Source organism: Rhinopithecus roxellana, chromosome 8, assembly GCF_007565055.1.
Source record: "Rhinopithecus roxellana isolate Shanxi Qingling chromosome 8, ASM756505v1, whole genome shotgun sequence".
Taxonomy (NCBI): domain Eukaryota; kingdom Metazoa; phylum Chordata; class Mammalia; order Primates; family Cercopithecidae; genus Rhinopithecus; species Rhinopithecus roxellana.
In genome coordinates, this window is record NC_044556.1 from 54732865 (window position 1) to 54758916 (window position 26052).

The following is a 26052-nucleotide window of genomic DNA, read 5'->3' on the forward strand; positions in this document are numbered from 1 at the left end:
AATTATTTTTATGTTTACACAAGACAAATGAGTTTCTTTCATTTCTCAATTCTCAGGGAGCTCTATAACATCTGATACCACTGACAGCCTCCTTTTCTGAACTCTTCTTCCTTGACCTCTATGTTTTAAAATAACATAAACAATTTGATTTATTTTCCTTCATCTGTACTCTTCCAATTATCCTATATTTCTAATAATTTCCTCTGTGTTTCCCTGCTGGCTCTTGTTCCTCCCACACTATTACTTTGAGTAACATGTGGCTTGGTTTTCCACAGGGCTTTATCTTGGTCTCTGGAAAATGATCCTGAAACAACTCAAAATATGTTGTGAAAAGAGAGATCAATGGAATTAAACTCCAAGTTGACTACCTTCAAAGATATGATATTTGGATATCTTAAATAGGCAATAGAGGGAAATGATCAAGAACATAGACTCTGGAGCCAGACTTTCTTGGTTAAATTCTGACTCTACCATTTCTAAACTATGTCACAATGGATAAATTTGTTTTTTCATTTCTACAGCTGACTTTTTCTTCCTTTTTTTAAAACTTTCTTATTGGAGTTCACAATGGACACAATTGCCTCAGGTTCTTCAACTGTAAAATGATGATAACTGCATCTATCTCAGGAATATTACAAACATTAAAGGTTGTCGTATTGTGTACTGTGTAAGTGTTATTAAATAAAATACAAAACTGCCAGCTATTCAAAAAACAAACTAATTTATAGCCCCACCTTGTAACTTCACATTTTGTTGTTTTTGTTATGGTTGTTTTTCAAAACTCTCAAAATATACTAACTCCACTAGATTGAATCACTTAGTAACTTCAAAGAGTTTAAAGCAATACTACAGCTTTCTAACAGGAAAGTGTGCACATACACAAACACACAGAAGAAAACTATAGATTTCTGGAGCCAGAAAGAAAAAAGCAAATCTACACTAACTTTATCACTTAACATATAAGGAAACTGAAGATGAGAGGTACTAAGTGATTTCTCCAAAGTCACATAGCAGATGTCACTGAGTGGCAAAATTGGAGCTAGAATGTAGGTCCCTAGGGTCTGTACCTATGAGTTGTTTAAAATACATTTTTTTCCCTCACATATTCATGATGTGAAGAAATGTTCTTCCTGGGAAAGCAGTTCTGCTTTGGGGAAATATTTTCTTCCCTCATCACAAAAAAATTTGATGAGAACTTTAAGTTATCAATCATTAAATCCTACCTTTTTTTTTTCCTTTTTTAAACTTTTATTTTAAGTTCAAACAAACATGTGCAGGTTTGTTTTATAGGTAAACTCATGTCACAGGGGTTTGTTGTACAGATTATTTTGTCACCCAGATAGTAAGCCTAGTTACTCAATCGTTATTTTTTTCTGCTCCTCTCCCACCTCCCACCCTTTTTTCAGTGTAACTTTAGAAGTCTTTCAGGAATTATTCTATTCCACAGCTAAAAGTCCACCCACACCAAAGCTGACTATATATTCTTGAAATTTTCATTGCTATCCAAGTCACTGAAGTAATTTTAAACATTCATTGAGAAAAATGTCCTCCTTTGTTTCTGCAAACCCCACCTCTAGTAATCTTTTGAAGAGTAGGACATAAAAAATAAGGGTAAACGGCCCAAATAAACAGTTAGTGGTCTGAGTAGTCAACATTTATTTAGGACTTACTCTGCACAGTCTGCAATGCATTGCAATAGATCTTGTAAAAGACAAAACAGAATGAATAGACTTTATCCCTGCCCAGAGAAAGCATACAACCTAAAAGGGGGAGATTAAACAAATGCATACGAAAAACACATTTTACAATAATAAGACTACCAAATAGCGCAAGCAAGTAAGAACAGTTGAAAAGTTATCAAGACTCAGATGGATCTGCCCACCATTCTGAGAATTTTGAAGACTTCATATTATTCTTGAGTTACAAGTTCTCTGTTTGTGGCTATATATAAGTCTAGTTACAGACTATTGAACAATCATTTCTCAAACATAAAGCAAGTTACTTTAGACTCTGTTTGAAAAGTGTAAGAAAAAAAATTTATGTTAGCTAGCAATGTTATAGAGATAAAGAACAAATAGTTAAATCCTCTAAAACCACACAACAGTAATTCACATTTAACAAGGAATTTGAGATCAAATGCTTCTGTTCTCAAAGACCTGGCATGCCACATACAAAAAACATAATAAAATGTATTTACACACACAAAAATCCCACTCTTTTCAATGAGAAGCTCTAGAATACCAATAATTAAAACAGCTTCTATTTTTGCTTAACTACTTCCTTTTTTTTTTTTTTATTATACTTTAAGTTCTAGGGTACATGTGCATAACATGCAGGTTTGTTACATATGTATACTTGTGCCATGTTGGTGTGCTGCACCCATCAACTCGTCAGCACCCATCAATTCGTCATTTATATCAGGTATAACTCCCAGTGCAATCCCTCTCCCCTCCCCCCTCCCCATGATAGGCCCCAATGTGTGATGTTCCCCTTCCCGAGTCCAAGTGATCTCCTTGTTCAGTTCCCATCTATGAGTGAGAACATGCGGTGTTTGGTTTTCTGTTCCTGTGATAGTTTGCTAAGAATGATGGTTTCCAGCTGCATCCATGTCCCCACAAAGGATGCAAACTCATCCTTTTTTATGGCTGCATAGTATTCCATGGTGTATATGTGCCACATTTTCTTTTCTTATTTTTTATTTTTTACTTTTTTTTGGAGTATATTTTAATTTTATTTGGTTATTATTTAAGACATTGGTAGATTGGTGAATTTTATCTATTTTAATTAAAAACTTTAACTACTTTATTTAGAAAATTATTGTATCACCTTAGTATGAATTTTTTAATGAAACCTATTTCTTTTTGAATGTAAAAATAAAATCATTGACAGTAAACTAAACATATCCCTTTAAAAATGCACTCATTTATATAGACATCTTGAAAGTACCTTGACATCATAATAAGCATCTGATTCAAATAGTATAGAATATAAAACAAGGGTCTGTACACTAAGGCCTATGGGCGAGAATTCACTCAAAGCCTGTTTTTGTACAGCCCTCAAGCTAAAAATTTTTTTACATTTTTAAAGAGTTATAAATTTATTTATTTATTTATTTATTATTTATTTATGTATTTTTATTATACTTTAAGTTCTAAGGTACATGCGCATAACGTGCAGGTTTGTTACATATGTATACTTGCAACATGTTGGTGTGCTGCACCCATCAACTTGTCAGCACCCATTAATTCATCATTTATATCAGGTATAACTCCCCAATGCAATAACTCCCGCCTCCCAGCTCCCCATGATAGGCCCCAGTGTGTGATGTTCCCCTTCCCGAGTCCAAGTGAACTCATTGTTCAGTTCCCACCTATGAGTGAGAACATGCGGTGTTTGGTTATCTCTTCTTGTGATAGTTTACTAAGAATGATGGTTTCCAGCTGCATCCATGTCCCTACAAAGGACGCAAACTCATCCTTTTTTATGGCTGCATAGTATTCCATGGTGTATATGTGCCACATTTTCTTCATCCAGTCTGTCACAGATGGACATTTGGGTTGATTCCAAGTCTTTGCTATTGTGAATAGTGCCGCAATAAACATACGTGTGCATTTGTCTTTATAGCAGCATGATTTATAATCCTTTGGGTATATACCCAGTAGTGGGATGGCTGGGTCATATGGTACATCTAGTTCTAGATCCTTGAGGAATAGCCATACTGTTTTCCATAACGGTTGAACTAGTTTACAATCCCACCAACAGTGTAAAAGTGTTCCTATTTCTCCACATCCTCTCCAGCACCTGTTGTTTCCTGACTTTTTAATGATTGCCATTCTAACTGGTGTGAGATGGAATCTCATTGTGGTTTTGATTTGCATTTCTCTGATGGCGAGTGATGATGAGCATTTTTTCATGTGTCTGTTGGCTGTATGAATGTCTTCTTTTGAGAAATGTCTGTTCATATCCTTTGCCCACTTTTTGATGGGGTTGTTTTTTTCTTGAAAATTTGTTTGAGTTCTTTGTAGGTTCTGGATATTATCACTTTGTCAGATGAGTGGATTGCAAAAATTTTCTCCCATTCTGTAGGTTGCCTGTTCACTCTGATGGTAGTTTCTTGTGCTGTGCAGAAGCTTTTTAGTTTAATCATATCCCATTTGTCAATTTTGGCTTTTGCTGCCGTTGCTTTTGGTGTTTTAGACATGAAGTCCTTGCCCATGCCTATGTCCTGAATGGTACTACCTAGGTTTTCTTCTAGGGTTTTTATGGTATTAGGTCTAACATTTAAGTCTCTAATCCATCTTGAATTAATTTTCGTATAAGGAGTAAGGAAAGGATCCAGTTTCAGCTTTCTACTTATGGCTAGCCAATTTTCCCAGCACCATTTATTAAATAGGGAGTCCTTTCCCCATTTCTTGTTTCTCTCAGGTTTATCAAAGATCAGATGTCTGTAGATGTGTGGTACCATTTCTAAGGACTCTGTTCTGTTCCATTGGTCTATATCTCTGTTTTGTTACCAGTAGCATGCTGTTTTGGTTACTGCAGCCTTGTAGTATAGTTTGAAGTCAGGTAGCATGATGCCTCCAGCTTTGTTCTTTTGACTTAGGATTCTCTTGGCAATGAGGGCTCTTTTTTGGTTCCATATGAACTTTAAAGCTGTTTTTTCCAGTTCTGTGAAGAAACTCATTGGTAGCTTGACGGGGATGGCATTGAATCTATAAATAACCTTGGGCAGTATGGCCATTTTCACAATATTCATTCTTCCTATCCATGAGCATGGTATGTTCTTCCATTTGTTAGTGTCCTCTTTTATTTCACTGAGCAGTGGTTTGTAGTTCTCCTTGAAGAGGTCCTTTACATCCCTTGTAATTTGGATTCCTAGGTATTTTATTCTCTTTGAAGCAATTGTGAATGGAAGTTCATTCATGATTTGGCTCTCTGTTTGTCTGTTAGCGGTGTATAAAAGAATGCTTGTGATTTTTGCACATTGATTTTGTATCCTGAGACTTTGCTGAAGTTTCTTATCAGCTTAAGGAGATTTTGGGCTGAGACGATGGGGTTTTCTAAATATACAATCATGTCATCTGCAAACAGGGACAATTTGACTTCTTCTTTTCCTAACTGAATACCCTTGATTTCTTTCTCTTGCCTGATTGCCCTAGCCAGAACTTCCAACACTATGTTGAATAGGAGTGGTGAGAGAGGGCATGCCTGTCTTGTGCCAGTTTTCAAAGGGAATTTTTCCAGTTTTTGCCCATTCAGTATGATATTGGCTGTGGGTTTGTCATAAATAGCTCTTATTATTTTGAGGTACGTTCCATGAATACCGAATTTATTGAGCATTTTTAGCATGAAGGGCTGTTGAATTTTGTCAAAAGCCTTTTCTGCATCTATTGAGATAATCATGTGGTTCTTGACTTTGGTTCTGTTTATATGCTGGATTACGTTTATTGATTTGCGAATGTTGAACCAGCCTTGCATCCCAGGGATGAAGCCCACTTGATCATGGTGGATAAGCTTTTGGATGTGCTGCTGAATCCGGTTTGCCAGTATTTTATTGAGAATTTTTGCATCGATGTTCATCAGGGATATTGGTCTAAAATTTTCTTTTTTTGTTGTGTCTCTGCCAGGCTTTGGTATCAGGATGATGTTGGCCTCATAAAATGAGTTAGGGAGGATTCCCTCTTTTTCTATTGATTGGAATAGTTTCAGAAGGAATGGTCCCAGCTCCTCCTTGTACCTGTGGTAGAATTCAGCTGTGAATCCATCTGGTCCTGGACTTTTTTTGGTTGGTAGGCTATTAATTATTGCCTCAATTTCAGATCCTGCTATTGGTCTATTCAGGGATTCAACTTCTTCCTGGTTTAGTCTTGGAAGAGTGTAAGTGTCCAGGAAATTATCCATTTCTTCTAGATTTTCTAGTTGATTTGCGTAGAGGTGTTTATAGTATTCTCTGATGGTGGTTTGTATTTCTGTGGGGTCCGTGGTGATATCCCCTTTATCATTTTTTATTGCGTCTATTTGATTCCTCTCTCTTTTCTTCATTAGTCTTGCTAGTGGTCTGTCAATTTTGTTGATCGTTTCAAAAAACCAACTCCTGGATTCATTGATTTTTTGGAGGGTTTTTTGTGTCTCTATCTCCTTCAGTTCTGCTCTCATCTTAGTTATTTCTTGCCTTCTGCTAGCTTTTGAATGTGTTTGCTCTTGCTTCTCTAGTTCTTTTAATTGTGATGTTAGAGTGTCAAACTTAGATCTTTCCAGCTTTCTCTTGTGGGCATTTAGTGCTATAAATTTCCCTCTACACACTGCTTTAAATGTGTCCCAGAGATTCTGGTATGTTGTATCGTTGTTCTCATTGGTTTCAAAGAACATCTTTATTTCTGCCTTCATTTCGTTATGTACCCAGTAGTCATTCAGGAGCAGGTTGTTCAGTTTCCATGTAGTTGAGCGGTTTTGATTGAGTTTCTTAGTCCTGAGTTCTAGTTTGATTGCACTGTGGTCTGACACAGTTTGTTATAATTTCTGTTCTTTTACATTTGCTAAGGAGTGCTTTACTTCCAATTATGAGGTCAATTTTGGAATAAGTGCAATGTGGTGCTGAGAAGAATGCATATTCTGTTGATTTGGGGTGGAGAGTTCTATAGATGTCTATTAGGTCTGCTTGGTGCAGAGATGAGTTCAATTCCTGCATATACTTGTTAACTTTCTGTCTCGTTGATCTGTCTAATGTTGACAGTGGGGTGTTGAAGTCTCCCATTATTATTGTATGGGAGTCTAAGTCTCTTTGTAAATCTCTAAGGACTTGCTTTATGAATTTGGGTGCTCCTGTATTGGGTGCATATATATTTAGGACAGTTAGCTCTTCCTGTTGAATTGATCCCTTTACCATTATGTAATGGCCTTCTTTGTCTCTTTTGATCTTTGATGGTTTAAAGTCTGTTTTATCAGAGACTAGGATTGCAATCCCTGCTTTTTTTTGTTCTCCATTTGCTTGGTAGATCTTCCTCCATCCCTTTATTTTGAGCCTATGTATGTCTCTGCATGTGAGATGGGTCTCCTGAATACAGCAGACTGATGGGTCTTGACTCTTTATCCAGTTTGCCAGTCTGTGTCTTTTAACTGGAGCATTTAGTCCATTAACATTTAAGGTTAATATTGTTATGTGTCAACTTGATCCTGCCAATATGATATTAACTGGTTATTTTGCTCGTTAGTTGATGCAGTTTCTTCCTAGCCTCGATGGTCTTGACATTTTGGCATGTTTTTGCAATGGCTGGTACCGGTTGTTCCTTTCCATGTTTAGGGCTTCCTTCAGGGTCTCTTGTAAGGCAGGCCTGGTGGTGACAAAATCTCTAAGCATTTGCTTATCTGTAAAGGATTTTATTTCTCCCTTCACTGATGAAACTTAGTTTGGCTGGATATGAAATTCTGGGTTGAAAATTCTTTTCTTTAAGAACGTTGAATATTGGCCCCCACTCTCTTCTGGCTTGTAGAGTTTCTGCCGAGAGGTCTGCTGTTAGTCTGATGGGCTTCCCTTTGTGAGTAACCCGACCTTTCTCTCTGGCTGCCCTTAAGATTTTTTCCTTCATTTCAACTTTGGTGAATCTGGCAATTATGTGTCTTGGAGTTGCTCTTCTCGAGGAGTATCTTTGTGGTGTTCTCTGTGTTTCCTGAATTTGAATGTTGGCCTGCCCTACTAGGTTGGGGAAGTTCTCCTGTATGATATCCTGAAGAGTGTTTTCCAACTTGGTTCCATTTTCCCCCTCACTTTCAGGCACCCCAATCAGACGTAGATTTGGTCTTTTTACATAATCCCATACTTCTTGCAGGCTTTGTTCATTTCTTTTTCTTTTTTTTTCTTTTGGTTTCTCTTCTCGCTTCATTTCATTCATTTGATCCTCAATCGCTGATACTCTTTCTTCCAGTTGATCGAGTCGGTTACTGAAGCTTGTGGATTTGTCACGTATTTCTCGTGTCATGGTTTTCATCTCTGTCATTTCCTTTATGACCTTCTCTGCATTAATTATTCTAGCTATCAATTCTTCCACTCTTTTTTCAAGATTTTTAGTTTCTTTGCACTGGGTACGTAATTCCTCCTTTAGCTCTGAGAAGTTTGATGAACTGAAACCTTCTTCTCTCATTTCGTCAAAGTCATTCTGTGACCAGCTTTGATCTGATGCTGGCGATGAGCTGCGCTCCTTTGCAGGGGGAGATGCGCTCTTATTTCTTGAATTTCCAGCTTTTCTGCCCTGCTTCTTCGCCATCTTCGTGGTTTTATCTGTCTCTGGTCTTTGATGATGGTGACGTACTGATGGGGTTTTGGTATAGGTGTCCTTCCTGTTTGATAGTTTTCCTTCTAATAGTCAGAACCCTCAGCTGTAGGTCTGTTGGAGATTGCTTGAGGTCCACTCCAGACCCTGTTTGCCTGGGTATCAGCAGCAGAGGTTGCAGAAGATAGAATATTGTTGAACAGCGAGTGTACCTGTCTGATTCTTCCTTTGGAAGCTTCCTCTCAGGGGTGTACTCCACCCTGTGAGGTGTGGGGTGTCAGACTGCCCCTAGGGGGGATGTCTCCCAGTTAGGCTACTCAGGGGTCAGGGACCCACTTGAGCAGGCAGTCTGTCCGTTCTCAGATCTCAACTTCTGTGTTGGGAGATCCACTACTCTCTTCAAAGCTGTCAGACTGAGTCGTTCGCGTCTGCACAGGCCTCTGCTGCTTCTCCTGTTGTTTTTTAGCTGTGCCCTGTCCCCAGAGGTGGAGTCTACAGAGACAGGCAGGTTTCCTTGAGCTGCTGTGAGCTCCACCCAGTTCGAGCTTCCCAGCGGCTTTGTTTACCTACTTAAGCCTCAGCAATGGCGGGCGCCCCTCCCCCAGCCTCGCTGCTGCCTTGCGGTTCGATCGCAGACTGCTGTGCTAGCAATGAGGGAGGCTCCATGGCCGTGGGACCCTCCCGGCCAGGTGTGGGTATAATCTCCTGGTGTGCCCATTTGCTTAAAGTGCGGTATTGGGGTGGGAATTACCCGATTTTCCAGGTGTTGTGTGTCTCAGTTCGCCTGGCTAGGAAAAGGGATTCCCTTCCCCCTTGCGCTTCCCAGGTGAGGCAATGCCTCGCCCTGCTTCAGCTCTCGCTGGTTGGGCTGCAGCAGCTGACCAGCACTGATTGTCCAGCACTCCCCAGTGCGATGACCCCAGTACCTCAGTTGAAAACGCAGAAATCATCCATCTTCTGTGTCGCTCCCGCCGGGAGTTGGAGACTGGAGCTGTTCCTATTCGGCCATCTGGCTCCGCCCCCCTGAACTACTTCCTTTTTAAGACAAAGCAAAGACATTTCTTTTCCACCATGTTGGAAATTTCAGATACTGCTTTAAAAAGAAACCAGAAACTTTCAAGGCCTATTTATTCTATTTCCTGACTTGAAATATGAAGCTATATTATAATATTTCAAACTATTATATTATTCTCCAGCATTATGAAAGCATAATCTAATAAAGTACTTAGCCTACAATCGGGTAATTAACAAACAAAAAATTTTTGAAGTTCTGTAATGAATCTGCCAAAACTGTCCAGCAGATTTGTCAACGAAATATCTTGATTTTAGAGAGTTAGAATAATTTGTTATTTACATACGCTGTAATATATCTAGAAGTACCAGATATAAAGAAAAAAGCACTACAATGTAAAGAAAAAAAAATCACTGTACTAAATTAGAATCCATTAATTATTGCCCTAGTTCTAATGCTTACCATTTTTGTATCCTTAGATAAGCTACTTAACCTCTCTTTGCTTCTGCTTTTTCAGCCATAAAATTGGACTAAGAATACTTATGTGATTATATGTAAGGAATTTCTAAGATTATGCATGTGAAAGAGGTTTGTAAACTACAAAGGTAGTTTACATTAAAGTGTTAATATTTGTATATAATAAAGTGAAACAGAAAATGGACATATAAAAAGAACATTATTGGTATAATGATTAAATAAATCTAGGTTAAGTTTATTAACCTAGGGTACTCAGTCAACTCTGCTCTATTTTTGTATAATGTGTTTTAGACCTGAATGAGAATATATTTTAAAGTTAAAAATTAATTTTAAAAAGGCTTCTAAAAGAAGGTTTCTTAAAACATCTCTCTTCTGAGATAAGACCCTTTTCTAAAATGCAAGTATCTTTCCAAATTCATCTATTCACATTGTTTTCCAGCTAGAATTTGGCTGAAAGGCCATGAAAGTGGAGATAAGAAAATGGCCAAACTCCAAGATCCATGTGTACACTCAAGTTTTGAGGTCTTAGGAACAAAAGAAGGAGCTGTACTCTTTTGAAGTAGACTTTATAAACTAATTTCCTTTGATACTAAAGAAATTCCTCCTGCTTCTGAAGATTTTATATATATACATATAATTGTATATAGAATTTTTATATATGCATATAAACTAAACATAAATTTCTAAGAAATAAATAACAGGCATTAAGAAAATATGCCATTCTTCATGTTTTAGGTATTAATCTAGGTACAAAGTTATAAAACATCATTGCTATTTTTGAAATCCGTTTTTATGCCCATCTGTGGGACTAAACCTCTGGCAAACATTTTGAACAAATAACATCACCAGTCAACCTTTTTTTTGCAATAATTACAGTATTTCCTACAATGTTTCCAAAGTTTCAAGTTTCTGGCTCCTACTGCTTGAATCTGTACAAATAGTAGAATCCATTCCTTCTCCAAAAAAAGAAATCAGTTAGGTCTAACAAAAATCTACTCCAAATTGCTCCCAACAAATAATTTTAAATAAAGATGCAAGTACCTCAAAGTTCTACTTACTGACATAGAAAGCTACACCCAGGTGAGTTATTTAGCTTTACAGCTTAGATTCAGAGACAATAATAAGCTGATCATATCTGGCTAGTGCAAACTATAAATGGACAAAACAGAGATCATCTCTAACTAAACTTTCTACTGGAGTTCAGCACAGTAGATATAAGCACAGCTTATATTACTTCTCAGATCAGTAAAATAGATTCCAATTTCTTTAGGCAAAACAATGTAAAAAATACCTTTTAAATGATTAAGAAAAACAACAAACTTCCATCACTGTGACTTCTCTCAATGGATCACGTCTAAAAGCATTCTGCTCAGTAAGCCCTCAGTGGTAGGCATCGCTGAGTGTCGGGGTGGTCACAAAAGCATATGATATTTCCTGCCTTCAAAAGGCTTATCATATAGATGAGAAGATGGGTCTTTTAGATCAAACAATTAGACACCAATACAAGAAAGAATTTAATGCACACTTACTAAGAATGGGCGGAAAATAATAATAATAATAAAAGGTGGTGTGATATAATAGTGTATGAAGCTCCCAGCACCTGCCACAATCATTTCCTCAGAAGAGCAGCCCCATGTTCTTCCTTCTGCATAAAGCTGTTGGCTTACAAAGCAAGAGAATACATTTAATGAAGCCAACCCTATTTCTCTTGTCACAAATGAATAACTATGGATCATAAGCCAAAGCTGCCATAGTAATTCTCTGCATAAGAGAACAGAACTACCCAATCAGATCTTTGTGTTTGAGGAGTATGAATCAGTAATGTGTAAAAAAGATTAAAGTGGAATCACTGGAGCTGCTGTCAAATCAGAAATGACAATAAACCTATTCCAATTCTCCATGAAGACTAGTATATATTCCACCCTATGAAGCATAAGCACAGAGGGATTATTTGGATTCTGAGCCAGTTTCTTGTGCTTCTTTAATCTCACATATCTTACAATAAGTCCCTATTACTTAAGGTTACCTTTATAATCCATGCATGGATTACAGAAGAACCTGAGCTACAGCCATATGACTGCCTGAGAGGTGTCTCTTTCTCTTCTTTCTAAGTATTTTAAATATGGATATGATAGTGTTACTATTGCTAGAATATTTAAAATACTTGGAAAGAGAAGAGAAAGAGACACCTCTCAGGCAGTCATATGGCTATAGCTCAGGTTCTTCTGTAATATTATGTATGTATTTGAAACTGATGAAAAGACACTTTACGTGTTTACTTACAATTTGAGACAGGTACCGAAAACAGAAAATGTAATAGAAATAAAAAATGTTCCCAAAGTAGGCATCCATCTCATTTGCAAAAGAAAAAATATTAAACAAGTAGAGATAATATGGCAAACTGACATTCATAGCCATCTGATTCAAAGAGAACCTGTTTTTAACGAAAAACTGCCCCAGGAAGAAATGCTTTCCCTATATATTAGTGGATGAGACAGCAACATGTAAGGATGGTATTTAAATGTGTATTGAAATAATAAATTAATATCATTTCCCCACCTTTCTTCTCAATGTTTCTTTTCTGCCCTTTTAAAATCATCTTCTTATTAACTTTATTTGAGCTTTCCTGAGTATTTGTTTCTGTCTTAGCTCTTGAATTCATTTTGTTATATTATTTAATCAACCTCCTCCCTCCCTCCCTAAATAGTCTATCATACAAAAGCATTTTTAAAATAAGCATTATTGAGCCCAGGAGTTCAAGACCAGCCTGGGCAACAAAGTGAGACCCCATCTCTACAAAAAATAAATGAAAATTAGCTGGGTGTGGTGGCACTCTCCTATAGTCCCAGATACTCTGGAGGCTGACGCAGGAGAACTGTTTGAGCTCAGGAATTGGAGACTGAAGTGAACTATGATTGTACCACTGTACTCCATCCTGGGCAATAGAGACCTTGTCTCTTTAAAAAAAAAAAAAACAAAAACCAAAAACAAAAAAAACAAACAAAAAGAGCATTAAACTTAATTGGATTTTTTCTTATTAATGTATCAGTTATTCTACACTCAAAGTGACTTGGAAGTTTGAGAAAAAGTTATTCCTCAACCTCCCTCTCCAAATCACACTAAAACAAACAAATCAGAGAGGAAGAAAAGGCAAAGTATTTACAGGAAAATAAGCTACAAATAACCAGAACTAAGCAAAGAAAGCAGAATAGGTTACTATGTTGGTGGTAAAAAATTCTTTAAGGAAAGTCAAAAGAACAGAAGCAGTTTGGACCTTTGTCTGGACTACTGGGATCATAAGCATTTTCTCTTGCTGAGCTATAACAGGAACTCAGTAGTTACCCAAGAGTGTGTCTGCTTTAGAGAAAATAATTTCAACAGCTCAACTGTAAAGAGATTAAAAGGTACAGGAATGCAGGCTGTGAGGGAGTGTCAGTTTGGGAGAGAGTGGCTTAAATAACAGTACTAAACAGTCAATGGCTACTTCTACATTTATAGGTATTAAAATATTTTGTTAAATACATGTCCATTCATAAAATAAAATAACATGGCTTGCTTATTGGCTTCATTATAAATGTGTGGTTCATGCTAAGCCGAAACCTGGGACTCTGGAATCTTCTTCTGAATTTCCAATGTAGTATCAATTACAATAATTTCTGCCAATAAAATTAAGAACCTAAGTGGGAGAAAAAGTCTACATCCTTCTACACAAGAAATGATGCCACTCACCTTTTTAATGAAACTGTTAGAATATTTTATATTGAAAGATGAAAGAGAAGACCAAGCATGAGGTAATTTATTATTTCATTTTCATTTCAGCAAGAGCAAAAAGAACAATCCAGGCATTTAAGAACTAAATTCTTGTCCCATAACATAGTTTACATACATCAAGATAAAATTAACTTCCTTTTCCCTACTACTGAACCAAAACAAGAAAAAAATAGAAAAGGATGTTGTCTAACTACCATTATCTAATTCAGTTCAGGTTTATCTTTACTCTCCCTTGATAGAAAACACCAAAATGTGATAAATCAGTAATTTGAAAATGAAAAATCCAAACAGAATGTTAGACATACTTCTAATAGTATTTGTGTGAGAAACAGTCCTAACAGTCTTCCTGAACATCAAGGGGCTGTGGGGGGAGTGGAAATCAATAATTTTCTAACAGCACTTTTATAGCAAACTAATGAGAAATCACTTTTTACAAATGCAAAAAAACGCAATGCATATATATTTTTTAAACCACCATTCATTGTCTTTTATAAAAATACAGTCCCTTTAAAGCTAGGATTGGTTGGGCGCGGTGGCTCACACCTGTAATCCCAACACTCTGGGAGGCCAAGGCAGGTGGATCATGAGGTCAGGAGATCAAGACCACCCTGGCCAACATGGTGAAATCCCGTCTCTACTAAAAATACAAAAATTAGCCAGGTGTGGTGGCATGCGGCTACAGTCTCAGCTACTCAGGAGGCTGAGGCAAGAGAATTGCTTGAACCTGGGAGGTGGAGGTTGTAGTGAGCCAAGATGGCGCCACTGCACTCCAGCCTGGGCAACAGAGAGAGACTCCATTTCAAAAGAAAAAAAAAAGCTAGGATTGTTTTCTCTATAAAAAAAATACTTGTTTTCTTCCCTTAGAAAAACTGCACTAACCATGATTTCAATCCATGGCTTGACAAGTGTTACTTCTAATATCTGTTATACTGTTTTCATCAAATAATACAGTAGTTATCCTGAACCTCAGAAAAACTGTCTATTGAGTATGAAAAACATTCTTCTACAGTAACTTCCATAAAATACACTTCAACACAATCATTTTAGCACCCAACAGGTTTCTTCTTCACAGTGCTGAATCTTATTCTTAAAAGTTTACTTTTTTTCTCCTACTTTGAACATAATTATGTCAACAGTAAAGGCAATACTTTGTTTTCATAGACCAGTATAGTTGGAACCTTGTGGGAAACACTGTTCTCAGCTGCCCCCTTGCTGCTGAAAAGAAACTTTGAGGTTTGTGCTGTATAGAAATATACCAGTTATGTCTGAGAGAGTAAGGTGAACACAGGGAATTTTGTGAAAACGCAGTGATCATGAGACGCTATGGCTAAAGGGTTCCAAATCTCTTAGCATTTTTGATTAATAACTGAAAATATATAAGATTTTTGATCTCCCTAGTTTTCAAGTATCAAAGTTCTCTGGTCCTAAAAACCTGAGCTGCTAGATATTTATACCTTAGGAAAAGAATTAACTAGTTAACTGAGAATTTCAGTGATAGTGAGCGGTAATAATCAGAGAATAAATTTGCTCATTCTACTGTTAGTATAGACACTCGTCCCTCTGTTTATGTAGGACTGGTTACAGAGCCGCCTGTGTATCCCCAAAGCTGCACACACTCAAGTCCCACCGTTAGCCCTGTGGAATCTACATGTGTGAAAAGTTGGCCCTGCATATAAATGAGTTTGGCATCCTGCTAAGGTTGAGAAAAATACACATATAAATAGACCTGCTTCATTCAAACTTCTGTCGTTCAAGGGTCAACTGTACTTACTTCTAACCACACCCAGTGTATTCTTTAAAAAAAAAAAAAAAAAAAAAAAAAAGGTCAGTTACTCAGTATCACTTGAGCCCAGGGGTTTGAGTCCAGTCTGAGCAACATAGTGAGATCCCTTCTTTTGTTTAAAAAAAGAGAGAAAGAAAAAACATCTTGGGATAGAAACCACCACTGAGGAATTCTAATTCATTCATGTGCTCCTGGGTTAACATAGAGCACTCTAACAGAGATATTCACATGGCAACTCTATGAAGAAACTATTTTCATTTTATAGAAAAAGTAGATGAAATATAAATAGCTATGCATTTTTTCCATTTAGCCTAATATTCATAACATTCAAAAGTGCTAGTATAAACATTTACTTTTATATAAGCTAACTGATTATCTAATGCACTCTTCATCAACCAAATGTTTAATTAAGAAGAGATAAAAGAGGAATAGAGAGTCTTAGGAACACAGATCCAAACATTCCATGATTAATAATCAGCCTATAATCCATCTCAAACCTACATTTCAGAAGTCTATTTCTTAATAACCAAATGGGAATTGGTTTAAAAGCCTAAATAGGAAAAGCCTAAATAGAATATTTTTATGTTTTTACTTTTCCTTTCGTTAAAAACAGTATGGCTATCAGGATTACAAACAATAAAAATCAACAAGTAGTTTATATTTCCTAAATATAAACTCATAGTCTGACACCAATTCCATGTTCATCTTTATAATACTCAACAGCTCAAAGTAAAGCATGTATTACAATACCTAGACTGTTCCACTCACATAATTTATTTTATATTGCTTCCTATTTCTCACATCTTTGTATTTTCCACAATATTCAGCCCAATGTCTTATGTGAGGCAAGCACTCAATTCTTTCAAGATGAACTTACCCTTCGAAATGACACAACATAAAATGTATCTCCCCTTCTGCGGATGGCTTCAAAAAAGTCTTGATAACTTCTGGGTGAAGCATAATACACTTGTAGCTCACTCCCTGAGTTCCTGCTAAAGTAAGAAAAATAAAAGGTATTACTAAAATAAAAAGTTTCATGTTTTCCCAAAATACTTCCCATTCTAAGGCTGTGTCTGAATTCTAAAAATCTCTCTCAACCAAAATATTAGTTGCACTTTGGCAGTAATTTTTATAACAACATTTTGTAAAGCCCAAGGATCAGGATATTTTATAAGAACCCATTCACTAATGCTAAAATTCTGATTTCTGAATCAAGGCTCTAAAATGTACTAGATGGTCAAACACATTGCAAAGCACGTAAAAATAATGAAAGTATCAGAAAACAGAGAGATTTCTGCATAGGTTTGAAGGATTTTTAACTTTTTTAGTAATACAAATTATATCTGAGGAAAAGTCATTTTTCATCACTTTGTGAAATATATGAAGGTGTGCTTGCCTACGAGGTTGTGTGAAAGGTGGAAAAAGCTGAGGATTTGAAAACAGACTTGGTTTAGAATTCCTGCTTCACTTCTCAAGTGGGCACTCTTGGGGAAATCATCCCCCATGAGCAAACTGTTTCCTCATCAATAAAAAGAGGATAACCACACAAACCTTGCAGGACTGTTATTGGAGATATTATATATGTAAAGTGCCAAGCATGGATCCTGTCCCATAGGATTTATTCAACAATTGCTAGTCACTGATATTAAAAGTACCATGTGTGTGCCTTACTAAAATTAAAAACTAAAATGATAATACCTCAAATCACATCATGTCCCAAAAGATACAGTCAAATGATTCTAATAGAGTTCTTAATGTGCTCAGGATCTTCTAGTGTTTAGGACCAATATCTGGAAGAGTTAAAGGGATCCTGTAATGCTTCGTTTTTCCTCAAAGAGAAAACTTGTATGTATCAATCATATATTATTAACTTAAGAAGAGAAAAAGACTGACCTAAATGGAAGTAATAAATGAGTTACAAGAACTTCCTTTGAAATAACTCCATTTGTTCACTAGGCCATTTCTGATTACAATATTTTGAATATATAGTCGCTTCTTGCATTTTGTGATAGTTATGTTCTAAAAAGTCACTGCCATCAATGAATTAGTGAATCCTAAACCATTCTCCTAGGGGAAATACAGGGTTCGGTTCCTGCAAGCCTCTGGTTACAATATTTCTGTCAAGTGATCAATATATAACCTTATTTATGTGTTTCTGTTTCAAGACACCTTCTTTAACATATTCATTCACTAACTTGAACTCACAGCCAACAGCACTATAAATCATGCCTGAATGAAACGTATCTAACACACACAGTTTCTCCACACAGCACACCACAGCCCATTTGGGCTTAGCAACACTAGACAGCAATTCAGCAATATGCCTCGGGCCATTTCAAACAACAAAATTACCAACAAAAAGCACAAATTTATGAAAAATGTGGACTGTGAAAAGGACCTTGTTTATATAGCTGAAACCAGAAGGCAGAACACTGCCTTGTTCAACCTCACCAGGGAGCATCTACGCATGTTTGCGAATGATGACAAAAGCACTGCTAATATTAGGGGTTACAAATACCTTTTAGCAGATTTTAGTAGGTGAATTAGCAAATATGGAATCCACAAAAAATGAAAATTGGCTGTAATTCACTAAAACATTTTAACTAATGAAGAAATACCACGCCATCATAACCATGCATCTAAAAATTGATATTTTTTAAAATAAATGTATTGCAATTGAAGGATATATTCTGCTTAGCAGAGAATTATTCGTTACTATTTAAATGTATTTGAATTATCAATTTCAGCAGGATAATACAATCTCAGCATTTTAAACATTCATGATTGCTGATATGCTGCTCACTGCCATTTAATAGGAATTCTCAGTTATTAATACAATGAATAAAATAGCTTTCGACTTACATTTTTACTATCTATATGTATTTTTTTCTCAGTGCCTACAACACTGGCACACAGTATATTCTAAATAAATGTTAAATTCGTATAAGTGAACTACAAGTGTGTGGTAAAGCTACAGATGGAAGCTGAGATTCTCAACTTTCACTTCAGTGATACTGTTGTCAATAACATCACATCATTATCATCCACCATTGTCATTTACGTACCATGCTAAGTGCTCTAAATATATTATCTAATTTAACCATTATATCATCTCTGTGCAGCCAGCATTTTGTAGATGAGGAAACTTCAATTGCATGTAATCTGTTTGAGCCCACAAAGTAAGAGGCAGAGTTACAATTTGAACTCTGCCCAACAGGGCAAATAAAGCTAGCATCTTAACCATGACACCATATTGCTTCCCATATTATCTTTCCCTTTGAAGACATTTAAACCTCTAGATACAACATTCTCTTCGAAACCTTTCAAAATCTTAAGTAGTATTATGTAGTGAAAAATGCATTGTCAGTAAAACAGCTAGGATCTGAATGCTGAGTCTGCCACTAGATCTTATGACTCTGAAAATTACAAAAAAAAAAAAAAAAAAAGATTTGACCAGTTTTTCTATATATAAAATATACTTTTAGTTTTTATATAGATTTAAAGATAAAATGCATGTAAAGCACTCAGGAGGACACCTGGCACGGAGCACTCAAAAAATAATAATCCCTTCCCCTAAGTTCATGAAACAGATGTAAATCAAGGGCAAGAGAGCTATGGGTATTCAAGATTTTCATCAAAATTACGATGGAACAGCACTCCGACTAAATTTGTATGTAAGGGATTTGGGAGAGTTGAACTTTTGAAATTATCTGGCTTTATTCCAACTGCTCAGTAGTATATGTTATATATATATACCTCTCTCTCTGAGTATATGACTAAAACTCATAGATGAGAACAAATTTAAGGTGAAAGGGAAGCGTGAATTTCAACTTTCTTAAAATACCAGCTATTTTAAATTCCCTGGCCAAGAGCTTCTGCACTGTCTTACCTGATACTAGTGGTTTCTGTGTATTGAACAGCCATCAGCTGAGAATTTGAGCCCTGTTCCAGAGCACCCTGGAATATTAAAAAAAAAAGTTTAATACTGTATCATGAAATTATATGAAATCTTCCTATACTGGCTCATTCTATACTTAAATTGTTAAACTTCCATTGCTAAGATTTCTGACATATTCAGTTCAAATAATTAAACACTAACAGATATTAGAACTCTTTAGGTCCATTCTCGTCTGGGAGAAGTGTCTTAAGGAGATTAAGGCATTTAAGGCACTTCCCATTAAGTTTAAAGAAAGAGCCCAAAAGCTTAGTACAAGCACCACTTTTATGACCAAGCCATATAAGTGTTACCGAACATATAACAATGTATCCTTATCTAAAATAATTATCTTCCCAATGACAAGTTCCTAAGAAGTATGAAAAGTCCATTATGAAACTAGATCCTATTGTTCACTGAGTTAAACAGAGATCTTCATGCCAAAATACATATATGAACTAAGCCATCATTAAAGAGTTCTCACTGATGACTCTTGTCAAGAGAACAGTTCTATCTACACCCATTAGTGACCCACATATACTACACTGGACACCTGTCTTTCACATAGCATTTGCTTTGCACTATGCCTTTTTATTCTCCCTGGTAGTTTTGTAAGCTGATTTTCAGAAGAGGTTTGTCAGGGTATCAGAATTCAAGGGCATATTACCAAGTTCTATTACATTAGAAAGTAATCTTACCCTGTCAAACAATGGTTTAAATAATTTTTTAATCATTTGTTCATTACTGTGTCCATATACCCGTCTTTCAGTAATCAAAGCACCTACATGCGCCCAAGCTACAAAATTAAGTATTTAACTTCTGCCTTTAAAAAGCTCGCAGTTTAACTGGGAAGACAGATATAGGAAAACAATACGATGTGATAAGTGCTAAACCAGAAGCAAGTACAGAAGTTTAAGGGAGAAAAGAAGAGGAAACAATTTTGTTCGGTGGATGGAACCAATATGCAGGGATGAATATAGGGGTCCCCACTTCTGGCTCTGTAATAAGTCAAGGATCTTATTTTATAAAAATCTAATATGGGTCTTGTATATTGTAGCTGTTCGATAAATGTCTTGTTTAACAACAAATGAAAAAAATCATCAATGAAATGAAAAGAAGAACACAGTTAAATAATAAAATACTGTACTTAAAAAAAAAATACTATGCTTACTGGCATAGTTATCCAGTAAGTAGTAAATAAAACCAAAATTAAATTATAGCTAGTTGATAAAAATAAGGTTTAAAATGAACAGATTAAATAGCTGGTGAATTTTAAATGATTTGTGCTACTTTGGCCCATATGAAATGAGCAAAGAAGTCTGAAAGAAGCCAGACTTCTTTCCCTAGTCTCAGAAAGGAATGGGTAGCCTTAGGGAAAGCCAAGTTACAGAGATATCAGGCAAACAGAAAACAGATATTCCGTTTACCTATCCAAGATTTATATCAATTAACTAAGGAACCTCTGAAAAACTGGTCAGAGCTTTTGCATTTTCAGCTGTGTGGGTTTAGCAAAAGATCATAATTGGCAAAAATGTGAGAGGCATTTACAAAGAAATGAGAGGATGTTAAAATCTCCAATTGTGCTGTAGATCTTTTTCTCAATTTGTCACTTTTTGCTTTGCATAGGTTGAAGCTTTGTTATTAGGGGTCTATACATTTAGAATTGTTTTACCTTATTCGTATGCTCCTTTTATCAATAAAAAATTTCTTTTGTTGTCTCTTAGAATGACCTTTGTTTGGAAGTCTACTTTTTCTGATTAATATAGCGATGCCAGCTTTTTAATGCTTCACGTTTGCATGGCATACATACTTTTTCACCTTTATTTTCCATCTGTCAGTGTCTTCACATTTAAAATGCTGTTTCTTATAAACAACATATAGTTGGATCTTTCCTTTTAAAAAAAAAATCTAGTTTGAAAATTTCTTCCTTTTAATTGATGTGTTTAGCCCACTGAATTTAACTGGTTGGATTTAAGTCTACCACCTTGGTATCATTTTTAATTTATTCTATTTGTTCTTTATGTGTTTCTCTTTTCCTGTCTTCTTTTCATTGAACTGTATATTTTTTAGTATTCCATTTTTATTTCTTACATTGTCTTTTTAGCTACACTTTTTCTCTTCTTTTTAAGACACGGGATCTTGCTCTGTTGCCCAGGCAGGAGACCAATGATGTAATTATAGCTCACCGCAGCTTCTCAAACTCCTGGACTCAAGCAATCTTCTCCCTAGTAGCTGAGATTACAGGCACAAACCACCATGCCTGGCTCTAGCTGTACTTCTTTATGTTAGCTTTTAGTAGTTGCTCTAGAGATTATACTTTGATCTAAGTTACCACAGTCGATCTTGAAATATTATTTGAGCAACATAAAAACTTTATTAATAGTATAATTCCATTTATCCCTCCCTCCCTTTGTGTTCTTATTGTCTTATATTTTACTTCTATATAAGCTATAAACCCCACAATAAATTGCTATTATTATTGCTTTAAAAACACAAGTCTTCTAAAGACATTTAAGTACACACACACAAGATAAAGATAGTTAAAAAAAAAAAAAAAAAAAAAAAAGGTCTGGTCTTTTTACCCAAATATTTGCCCATTCTGATGCTCTTCCTTCCTGCTAATCTGGGGGTCTATCTGGTATCATTTACCCAAGTCTTTTAAAAAAACATCTTTAGCATTTCTTATAGCACAGGTCTTCTGGAGACAAATTCCCTTGGTTTTCTCTATGTGAAAATGTCCTTATTTTGCCTTCATTTTGAAAGATATTTCATTAATTTTCCCCTTTACCTTTTCTAAAAACTCAAAGTCTAGGAAGAGGATCGAACTATGAAATAGGACAAATCAAATCAAAGACATAATGCTTAGATACAACGGATATTTCAAAGAAATGTCAGTTCACTAAAATTACAGAATATTTTATAAGACTTAATGTCAGTTCACTAAAATTACAGAATATTTTATAAGACATAATGCTCAGATACAACAGATATTTCAAAGAAATGTCAGTTCACTAAAATTACAGAATATTTTATAAGAGTTTGGGATACTCTTAGCAACTGAAAGATGTAAACTGGAAGAAAAAAGGTTGAAATGAGAAAAGAAAAAGGAGAGCAGTTATAGGCTCTTTACACTAAGAAACATAATTTTTTTAAAATCTTAATATGCTTGGCATTGACAACAGCATAAAAGCAGAATAATTCTTCTCCTTCCTCTAACCAGGAACTTCTTTACTATTGACAAATAGATTCTTCTCCATCATTCCCTTCTATAGTAGCTATGATTCTCACATTTCCAAGCATATCTAAGCTCCCTACAGAAAGATATGTACCCAAAATAGCACAGAATGAAATAAGACTTTAAACTACACATCTCCTTCAAATGAACAAAGACAGTAAAATTAAAACAAAATTCTTTTTCTTGCATTAGAATTCCTTTAAGATTAAAGAACACCAAGCACCCGTTCCACAGTAAATGCTCTATTGATTTATCTAATGAACAGGAAAGAAAAACACGACAAATTACATCTAATGGTAAGGCCAAAAAAAAAAAATTTAGGGCAAGAATTTTAATCTAATTTTTCATTAAGTTCATTATACTAGCTGTGTGGGATCACCTACTGGCAATGATCTATTCCTGACTCCTGTGCTCTTCCTCTGCATAGTAAAGGACGGACGCTTGAAACCTATATCACTCAAACTATTTTGCCACCAGAGCTCTGGATATAATTTAGATTCTGCCAATAATATGCACTTGTTTCAGATGTGGAAAGCAGAAGAGAGACAAGGTCCATTTTCCCTCTGACCATGGTAGCAGCTGATGTGTAGGCTTTGGCAGACATGAATTTTTGAAGTACTAGACTCCAAATTCCAATGCCAATAAGCAGCTTTGGGACTTTGGGGTATATATGACATTGTGAATGATTACCTGCAGCCTCTATTAGTATTAACAACTAATAAAGTTGCCTACTACATTAGGTGAAAAAAGTTGTTGGAGAGGCCAAGGGAAGCACACAGTAGATAATTACAGAATTTCAGAATGTCAGCGTTTGAGCTCACCTGGACTAGCCCTCATTTTATGTATGAAAACAGCTCCAAAATGGTTAAAAACCCACGTTTCTTGTTATCCTTTTAATGTACTTTAGAACATAACACATACTGCTTCCAATTAGTCATGAAATAATCAGTTTAAGATGTTTCCATTAGCATGTAAACATGTAAACCTGGTGAAGTATTTCCCATCCAAAAATAAAACTCTTCTTTGACTCCTGTAGCTACTTCTTTTCTCTATTCCCATGTACAGGGATCACCCTGAAATAATTTTCTTCACTTCCTCTATTATTACTTCCCTGAATCCACTTTAGTTGGCTTTTGCCATTACCACTCCAATGAAAGAACTTTCACGAAGATCACTAACAAGTTCTCACGGTCAATTCCAAGGTAATTCCTCACTCTTTATCTTAATCATCATCTCTTAGCTCTCTTGGCCCCTGTAATTAACTGTTACATCCCCTTCTTTAATAACTTTCTTTGTTGAATTTTGGGACACCACTATTCTACATTTTCTCCTATTTTACTGGCCAGTTACTCTTCTTCCTTTTCAAGTACTGGTTCCTCTTTCTCTTTCAGCCTGTAATGTTGGAGATGGCCCAGAACTTGGTACCTCACTCTGTTTTCTTTTCTCTGTCTTTCTCTCTAGGTAGTAGCACCACAAATTAAACTTCCAGTTTCAACCTCTCTCCTAAACTCCAGACCCAGATATTTGATTGTCCACTTGACTTCTCCACTTGAATGCCTAATAGCCATATCAAACTTAACACATCTAAAATTCTTGACTTCCACCTCTAACTGCTCCTTCCCCAGGACTGGTCTCAGTAAATGGTATCACCAATCAACCAATACCTAAGCATAGGATTTATCATTATATCAACAATTTCTATCAGCTTTACTTTCAAAATATATTTGGCATCCAAGTACTTTCTGCCACCTTCATGACTACCACACTAGTATGGACCACAAACAATCTCTCTCACCTAGCTCACTAAAATGGCTTCTTAACTTGTCTCCCTACTTCCAGTTATACTCCCCATCATGGTCCACTTTATGGAGTAACTACTAATTTTTTAAAATATAAATCATATCAAGTCACTCCCGTACTCAAACCTTTCAATGGCATCCCCTCAAACCCAGGATGAAATCCAAAGTTCTCACCAAAGCTCATGAAGTTTTCTTTGAGCTTACATCTGCTGCCTCTCCAATCTCATCTACCACTCTCCCCTCAGCCCCTGCATTCCAGTTGTACTCAGCTTCTTCATGTTCCTTAAATATACAAACTGTTCCTTCCTGAGGGTCTTTACATTTGCTGTTCCCTCTGTCTAGAAGCTCTTTCTCCAGATTTTCCCCTAAATCTATTTTTTTTTTTTTTTTCTTTTTTAGGCAGAGTCTCACTCTGTCGCCCAGGCTAGACTGTGTGATCTTGGCTCACTGCAAGCTCCGCCTTCCAGGTTCACGCCATTCTCCTGCCTCAGCCTTCTGAGTAGCTGGGACTACAGGCACCTGCCACCATGCCTGGCTAATTTTTTGTACTTTTTAGTAGAGATGGGGTTTCACCATGTTAACCAGGATGGTCTCGATCTCCTGACCTCGTGATCCACCCGCCTCAGCCTCCCAACGTGCTGGGATTACAGGCATGAGCCACTGTGCCCGACCCCCCTAAATCTTTACATTGTTATTTCAGTGATTTTTCTGCCTATGGCAAAAGCAATGTTCTCACCAAACCCTTGTCTTCTTCTTGAGCACACAGAAGATACATGATTCCAGTCTCTCTTACAGTAGGCTGGGCAAAGTGACAGAGTTTTAGCCCACTAAACATTGGCTAAAAGCCAGGCCTGATTCTTAAAACATTTTGCACAATACACCAAACTCTTTCTTCCCTAACATCCCAAGCAAGAAGCAAAGAATTTCAAGTTGTTGGGGCTACACAATAGAAGGAACCTGGATCCCTCACTCCCTACTTGGAGAAAAGCAATCCTAGAAAGTGAAGTCAAATTTTGTGCAAGTGAAAAAATTTTATTCCATTAAGCTACTGAGATTTGGGGGCTGTTATAACAGCTAGCATTATATTACCTTGATGATGTTGTCTTAAAGTGGAACTTCTTCAGAGAAGCCTTCCCTGACCACTCAAGTCTAGTCACTCATTTCTCGATTCAAATTCTAACCTCCTATGCTGCTTTGTGTTTCTTTAGAGAACTCAGCTCTAATTTTTAGTGTATTTGTATATTTATTTACTTGCTTATTGTTTAGCTCTGCACCAAAGTGTAAGCTCCATTAAGGTAGGGACTATATCATACCCATTACTTTATTTCAGGATCAAGAACAGTCCTTGGTTCATTATTGGGAGCTTGCAGATGCCAGTTGCTGGTCTGAGTTCTACCAACAAATATTTGATGAATGATGGAATGACTTAATGGTGTTTTGTGGCAAACAGCATTGAGATGGAACACACACTTAACAGATTCTAAGTAAGACCTGTCATTAACCCAGAGTAGTACATGTCTAAGTTCAGAAATGCCCTCCATGGATATGTCTTCATTTCCAAACTGCCCCGTGTCTCAACATTCTCTTTTTGAAAAGCTCTAAGAAGAGAGGAGATAAGCAGTATTATTTATTATACCATTGTGCCAAAGACATTTGATATAGATATCCATGCATAGGAACTCCTGGCTTGAAAGCAAATTTGAAGGTGAGAGCAAGAAATAGCATGATGCCTGATCAGGGAACTACTAATACTATAAAACCTAAACTAGTGCTA

At 36.3% G+C, this 26052-nt stretch overlaps 1 protein-coding gene across 5 annotated transcripts in view; it reads right to left on the reverse strand.

The window, feature by feature from the left end:
- Positions 1 to 26052, reverse strand: part of ATF6 (activating transcription factor 6) — a 238974-nt gene that overhangs the window by 124096 nt on the left and 88826 nt on the right. For all 5 annotated transcript variants that reach the window (XM_030935786.1, XM_010373615.2, XM_030935789.1 and 2 more), the window contains exons 13-14: positions 19200 to 19267; positions 16188 to 16302 (exon numbers count right to left, since the gene is read on the reverse strand). In XM_030935786.1, coding sequence (XP_030791646.1) covers positions 16188 to 16302; positions 19200 to 19267 — 183 coding nt within the window. The remainder of the gene's footprint in view (positions 1 to 16187; positions 16303 to 19199; positions 19268 to 26052) is intronic.